This window comes from Endocarpon pusillum (genome assembly GCF_000464535.1).
Source record: "Endocarpon pusillum Z07020 unplaced genomic scaffold scaffold2538, whole genome shotgun sequence".
Lineage (NCBI taxonomy): Eukaryota > Fungi > Ascomycota > Eurotiomycetes > Verrucariales > Verrucariaceae > Endocarpon > Endocarpon pusillum.
Genome location: NW_006916203.1, coordinates 97745 through 105365, shown reverse-complemented (window position 1 = coordinate 105365; position 7621 = coordinate 97745). Strand labels below are relative to the sequence as shown.

General features: G+C 47.9%; 2 protein-coding genes across 2 annotated transcripts; one reads left to right on the top strand and one right to left on the bottom strand.

The window, feature by feature from the left end:
* Window positions 1–1623: 1623 nt before the first annotated feature.
* EPUS_02822 (uncharacterized protein) lies at window positions 1624–2746 on the bottom strand (the record flags this gene model as incomplete). Its single annotated transcript, XM_007803581.1, has 3 exons — window positions 1624–1827; window positions 2070–2349; window positions 2490–2746. 3 exons carry the CDS (start codon window positions 2744–2746, stop codon window positions 1624–1626), a joined length of 741 nt encoding a protein of 246 aa, XP_007801772.1.
* Window positions 2747–4806: 2060 nt separating this feature from the next.
* On the top strand, window positions 4807–6900 carry EPUS_02821 (uncharacterized protein; the record flags this gene model as incomplete). The annotated part of the gene is made up of 1 exon (XM_007803580.1): window positions 4807–6900. The coding sequence occupies one exon, from the start codon at window positions 4807–4809 to the stop codon at window positions 6898–6900; it is 2094 nt and encodes a 697-aa protein (XP_007801771.1).
* Between the last annotated feature and the right edge of the window lie 721 nt (window positions 6901–7621).

Below are 7621 nucleotides of genomic sequence, written 5' to 3'. Positions count from 1 at the left end.
CTTATATCCTCTATAAGCTAGGCAAAAAACGCAGAAAGCTCTCTCATACTTAGTTTCAAGAAGAAATAGCGCAAACTCTACTACGAGGACCTGGAGCTATTCTACGGCGGCGGCGACAACAACCACGCCCTTCTCAAGCTATTCATACTAGGCCAGTACCAAAAGATAGCTACAAGGGTCATTCGTAGGTTAAAGGAGATGGCTATCGCCGCTGCAAGATATGTAATCCGATCTGCAGTCGAAAAGAAGGCAGACCGCGCAAAGCACTTCAGCAACTGCCTACTAATGCTGCAAATAACGCACAAAGAGGCAGCAGAGCGGGTATCCATAAGACCAAATGGTCTTGTAGCAAGTGCAGCATCCCAATTTGTTATAATTCGAGGTGCTGGGCGCGTCATTTGCCCTCTGAATAGATTGAGTACAGCACATTGAGCAAGTTGTTTTTTTGTTGGTGTTGCTACTTCCCAATTAGACTTAGTGTATATTTAATTAAGGTTATCTTGGCATCTGTGTGTTGACCAATGAAAAAACGGGTCCATTTAACGTCAGAATGGTGGATATGGGGCTAGAAGGCCCAAATGAATGGGCGGGGAAAGCGCGTCAAGACGTGGCTTTAACTAGCGTGTCTTGCTGCAAGCTCTAGTGGAGTTAAAATGTTGCGGAGTCATACACCAGAAGTTGTCAAAATACATGAAAAGAATAGCTTGTCAAAATAAAAGATGAATTTGTCTTAACACTTATTCTTGTAGTGTCATTCCAAACACTCCAGGGGCTAAAGCCTGTAGCCAGCTTATAACGTCACAAGAAATGTTACTACTATGTCCCCTAAGTAACCACTATTCTCGGGTACACTGACCTAAATTCAGACAGCTAGGGGCCAAAGATCATCCAAAAACCCACTGTTTAGGATCTCGACAGGCCTAAAGCTGATAGTGGAGGAGTCAAATGACATGATTGCATAACTGCCAAGAGTGCACCTCTTGGCACATATATCCTTAGAGTATTTTGACTACTTTTGCTGCACGACTCTGTACACCGTTACACTTGCAGATCATACCTGTAGTGTAACACGTTGGTTTACTTTTCTACACTGGTTATTGTGTGAATGGAAGGAGAGCCTTTTGTCCCACAAGGCCCATGAGAAATAATCTGAAATACGTATTGCCGCTTATCACCACTTAAGTATCTCCGTCAAGGCCCTCGGGCCCCAAGGGGCTGAACAGGTTGAACATTAACCCTCCGCAGCTGACCCACCTCACCACAGCAATGCTATTCTCAATAAGAAAGTGAGGGGATTTGAGTGACACAAGGGATATCAAATAATGATATTGTCATTTTATCGCTGGCGTCCACGGTAATGGCTAAACTTCATCTGAAAGGAACATAGGATCGAAAGCTGGTCAAAATGGTAGCTTCAGAGGCACAATTCAATCGAACAATGTCATATGATAAGGATATTATTGAAAATAGTAAGTAACACGAGGGTTAAGTCTAAGTATGTCTTAATCTGAAATCAAGCATTACACCATTACTCCGTCCCCCTTTCTCCTCATGGCATTATTTCGACTATCTTATAACCCTCCTTTGATTCTTTGTCCGCCACTATATCAAAAGTCCAGGAGACTATTTCTTGGACCGGCCTCGCCCTTTTATATGCTTCTTGGACCCACTAGTTTTGTGCTGCTTGCGACGGCCGGTGCAGCACGTGAAAAAGACGAGGGTCACGCCGAGGAGCAGAAACAGGCCAGCCGCCACCGTCACCCAGATGCCCGCGGTTTCAACGCTCGCCCGATGTTCGTTTTGATCAGTGACAGCGACGCGGACAGTCTGATACTAGATATTAGCATGCGCTTTAACCAAGAGAAAAAGATTGGACCAAGAACAGGGAGGGGGTAGAGGCAATAAAGAGTGAAAAGGAGAAAATGGGAATCAGAAAGGTAGGAAAAATAAAGGGACAAAGGGAAGAAGGGGGAAAGAGCATTTGGAATAAATGAAGCAAAGAAACATAAAAAGAGAAGATAAGGGAAATGAGAGAAAGGGAAGAAAAGGGTAGAAAAATGGAAACTCACATTGGCAAGCTGAAAGTCGAAGGCTATGACAGTCACCACAAGCATGAGTGCATTGCAACCGATGAAAGTGCCGGCAAGATTGTTGCGAAAACCGGTCCGGCAGCATTGCAACGTTGCCACGAGGGCAACGACGCAAGCGATGGGATGTAGTACGAGCGCCCTGGTAAACATAGTGCTTTTCGAGCGCGCCGCGTCGGTCATATAGACTTTTAGTGTCGGCTCGATGGCCTCGCTTGGGCTATAGCCGATCGCGCTATCGGTGCAGTTGTCTAGGAAATCACTGGGAGCGGGTTCGTAGGGCGTAACTGTAGTGTTGACTGGACGGTTGCAAGTTGGTGCTACACCGATAGGAGACACCTGAGCGATAGGGGGAAGGAGAACCTTGAAGTAGGCTGGGGAAATGGGAAAAGGGTAACGTACTTGCCCACCGGCAGGTCGTGGACGCAGTATCCAAAGCTGCCGAAGTGAATAGAGATATTTGGCGTGGAGCTGTTTTGATTTGCCTTGACTTTGAAGATGGCGTTGCTGTTGGACTCCGGGGCGGCGATAGAGACGGCAAGGAGCAGAAGGACGGAGATGAAAATACAGGCGACACCGCCCCTAAGGTTGGTTAGAAACTTAAGGAGTTGGACGTGATGGTTGAGGACTTGCCAGTGGATCTTTTTGCCAAAGGCCATGATGATGGGCTTTTCTTTGCTGTTCTGAGGCGTGAGGTCAGGGATGAGGATTGAAGCAGATGATCAATAGCAGGATCAAGACTCAGAGCAGCACACTTTTATATACATCCCCATTGCCAATGCTGCTTGTCCTTGACCGGGATTCCCTACGACTTTGCCATAAGTAGAACTGCTGTATCAAGAGTCTCCTAACATTGGGGGTCTTTCTGACGGCCATAGCTGACCGCAGCCCTCCTGGTCGCCGTTGGCCTTTCATGCGCCCTCTCTAATGTCCCGCAATGCATCTTCAGCACCTTGAAACAAACTTTGCCTAGATGACCTGGGCAGAGCCTCCATTCTCAAAGTCATTTAGCCAGACAAGCCACCCCCAACTCGGTGAGCGCAAGTTATTGTTAGAATTCGAGCCAATCGAGAGTGAAGATTGTTTGGGTTTGGAATCCTTCTGGAATTTTTCTGGAACTCAGTAACTCAGGTGATTTTGGAAATTGCCAAGGTCAAAACTGATTTGGCCCGCAGCCGACCACTGGGCAATCGATCGCTTCTCACGGCCCATACTCCGTATTTCAGGAGGAGATGGCGGAACCAGCATACTGCATACTACGGTAGGAGGCATAATGATTGTCACCTGCGCACTAGTAAGTAACGTCATTAACAGCGCTCATACAGATACCCTGTTGCTCTGTACGAATGCTTACTGTCGCCATTCTACGCGCGTTTTGTTGATTTTACGCATTATTCTACTGATTCTATCTCATTCTGCGCCATCTACAAATTCTCAATGCTAACAAGATACAAGACATTTGTTGATGCTAAAGAAATGCACACTTTGATACTGAGAAAAATAGACTAGTTTCTAATCGAGCAATTTTGTGGCGTTCTATCTTGGCGTTACAAACAGTTACTAGTACGCAGGTGACAATCATTATGCCTCCTACCGTAGTAAGCGCTGGGGGCCGAGACTACCATTATCATATGCTAAGTGGTATGGATCGAACGTATGTTCTAAGGAATTGGGCTAGTCGTTCCGGGTACACCCCTGGCAGCCACTGTCGTTCCTCGTTCCTCCCCCTCATTTGATACCTCGAGCCCAAGATGCGACCTCATGCAAGCTCCGCAGAAGTTGGTAAAGCACTAAGATTACAACCCAATCATCATCTATTCCCATCTTGTCCATCCCTTCTATCCAATACCTTGAGCCTAGGATGCGACCTTATGTGAACTCTGCAGGAGCTGGTAAAACACTGAGATTGTAACCCAATCATCATCTTTTCGCATCCTTTCCACCCCTTCTATCTGATACTCAAGCCCTAGATGCGACCTTATGCAGGCAGTGCAGAACTTGGCACCGCTGTATGGCTCCAAAGGACAACCAACCTGCACAAAGCTATTCTTTCGTTGGTGCTTTGAAAGCGGTGTTGACCGTCCTTCGAGTGATTGTGAGCCACATCGCTTCAACTAGGTTCCTCGCATGGACGCCACTGCCCATGGCCCCATATTGTCGTCGCTAAGTGTACGCCTGCTCGGAAGTGCTTCGGGCCACGAATCCCTATTCTATGTATAACATTTGCTCCCTATGGGCCAGCCACCAGATCATAGAGATGTACGCCCGCGGGTTGCATTGGGGCTGAGATATGGAGTAGCTAGACGGACTGAAGGGTAAGGCTGATGAAGAGGCTGATTTGGGGCTACTCTTTTTCATGACGGCGGTCAGCTTGTCTGGGCCCGGCAATATACGATAGCGTCAGCTTCGTGAGTGGAGGGCAGAAAGATATGTATATAGCGGGAGGAGAGGACTCCCTGAAGTATCAGCCGTGTGGCATGCGAACATCTAAGCAAATGTGCTGTTCTCTGTCTCTTAGAAGTGTGAGTGTTAGTGATCCTGGTCATTCCACCACTAATATGTGACATAGCCAGTTCTTCAACAGCCATAAGCAGTTGCTTCTTACAATTTAATCATCTGCTCTTTCTTCAAGCCGCTGTCTGCTTTCCAATCTGCTGCCAATCTTGGACAGGCGAGCTGGAGCTCAAACACAAAGAGAAGCACCAACCTTGAAAACTCAATGGCTCAAACTACGGGAAAGCTGAGCCATGATCAGTATACGGTGGGCTGGATCTGCGCACTTCCACTGGAGTTGACCGCCGCAAGCGTCATGCTCGATAAGGAACACGGGTCCACCCGAAGCCTGGACAGCTCCGACCAGATCATCTACCTCTTGGGTGAGATTCGAGGTCACAAAGTGGTTATTGCATGTCTACCCAACCCGTCCGGCACAGCCATGGCCGCTACGGTGGCAACTCAGATGCTCAGAAGCTTTCCGTCGATCAAGTTCGGCTTGATGGTCGGGATTGGTGGCGGAATTCCAAGCGCAAAAGCCGATATACGACTGGGCGACGTGGTCGTTAGCAGGCCTGATGACATCTTTGGAGGAGTGGTACAGTACGACCTCGGAAAGAAACTCCATGGGGAAAGATTCCAACGTACTGGCAGTCTGAACAAACCTCCTACTGTGTTACTTAGCGCCTTAAATATGATCCAATCCAAGCATGAGAGACGAAGACCCAAGCTTGGGACATTTTGTTCAGAAACTCTTCAGCGAATACCGGATATGCGAGAAGACTATGACCGACCCAAACAAGAAGATAACCTATATCTTTCCGACTATGAGCATAACGATCGCAATCACGGATATGACAATTGTGAGAAGTGTGACGTGAGCAAGTTGCGACCTCGACCGCAACGCCGATCGTTGCCGACGGAACCTAGAATCCACTATGGTACGATAGCCTCCGGAAACATGATAATTAAGGATGGAGTCACCAGAGACAAGTTGTGCAAGGAGCTCAATGGCGTTTTGTCTGTCGAAATAGAAGCTGCTGGACTGATGGACCACTTTCCATGTCTGGTCATCCGAGGCATCTCCGGCTATGCCGACTCGCACAAGAACGACTGTTGGCAAAAGTACGCAGCTATGACGGCGGCTGCATATGCTAAAGAGCTTTTGAACTTCATCAGCAACAGCGACGTGGAAAAAGCCGTGGCTGCAAAGCATATAGTCCCTATAACCGAACAATCTCCGGCAGCAATGGGACGGCCGTCCATGAGGACGGTGACAGGCTCTGATCCAGTCCTTTCAGAGTTACAACCGCCACTTTTTCAACAAGGAGCATTCCCGTCCAACCAGTATCCGTCGGGGGCAGGATGGCAATCCACCCACCAGATGGTAGACCGGTACGATCAGTTTCTACCGCAGCCGAGACAGCCACCTAGAGCGCATCCAACATTCCCTCCAAACCAGTATCCGTTGGCATTGGGAGGGCTGCCCGCGTTGTCGAGTCCAGCAGTGAACCAGCTAACACACGGAGTCGCACCTTCCACTCACTCGCAGCCGCGCCCAACCCGGAAGGCGATCAGACATAGTGACTCGGATTCAATGAGACCTGGAGGTAATGCTCAGGGATCGGGCGGCACCCGTAGGAAAGCCGTGAGCTCTCCGCCTCGAGAGAACGTCGGATACAGCCAAGCATCCAAAATGGTATATCCTCAACCAACGAGACCAAACCACTCCCACTCTTCGCGGCCCCCACTTGACCATTACCCCAACCCACCCATCCTTCTTCGTCCCCTATCGGGCCAGCGCCACGACTCGAAGCATTCAAGTTCTCAGCAAATACCGGATTCAAGAACAACTTACATCTATGGACCTCCCTCGGTTGTGACTCTCAACGGAGCTCCGAAGCCCTCTAAAGAGCCTAGTGAAACCGGAAGTCGCCACTCATTTTCGAATAATAGCGAAACAACAAGCGATGTAAGTAACAGCAATGCCAGTTCACCTATTGAGGGAAGTGTTGGTGGAGAAGAGAACAGCAATGTTGTTGGCAACTATGATCATCAATCTCACGGCTCAACAAGTGACATTGATGACGGGGAAGAGAACGGCAATGGTATTGGCAGCTTTGGTCAACAGTCTTATAACTCACCAATCGAGGCTGATAAGGTGGAAGAGGAGGCCAACGGTGGCTATCACGGAGATGATGGCGAGAGCGAAGACGAATGTTGTGGCTGTTGCGGATTCTGCGGATTCTGCGGAGGTAATGAGAATAATGATGGGGATGATGATGAGGACGAAGAGAATGGTTGTTGTGTTATAATGTGACGTTGATGTTGATATGTTGAAGGATTTGAGATTGATTTGATATCAGGTTTGTATTACTGATTAACATTCTTTCAGCATGTTATGTATCTTTAATGTTAGTTACTAGTAGATTGTTACGTATATCTAGATAATATTAATCTTAAGAATTTAATATGTTACCCTCTCTTAATGGTCTTACAGTTACTGTACAAAGGTATCTAATGACAATAAATTTAGAAATATTTAAGATGTAACAAAAAAATAGTTTTCCATTACAAAAAGTGATTTTTCAATTTTGTTAGAGTATGACTGAACAAAGTTCTGTATGCAATGGCTCGAAACTAGAACAAGTCAATAGTCCATAGATTGCTAAAACGTAAGCTGAGGAGTCTATCTACATTGCGGCCAGCGCTCTACTCTATATACTCCTCCATCGAACACAAGGGGTGCTACTAGTTAACCTGCGCAGAGGATCCGACGGAGTATCTGCAGGGCCAGAAGCGGTAGCTTCCCTCTGGAGGAGATTGTACTTCCCTAAAGGGGTCGTATCAATCTCCTGTTCCATGGTACTCGTACGGGGAGCCACGTGCCGTACGGATGCCTCTATCGGCGGCATAGTAGCTTGACGGCAAGAGTTCCGCGTGCCGTTGTGGATACGCCATCGGCGCTGCCATCCGAGTGCGTGGCTGGTCCCGTGTATTTCCTGCGCCATAGCAGAGGAGATACTCCATCCATCACACTA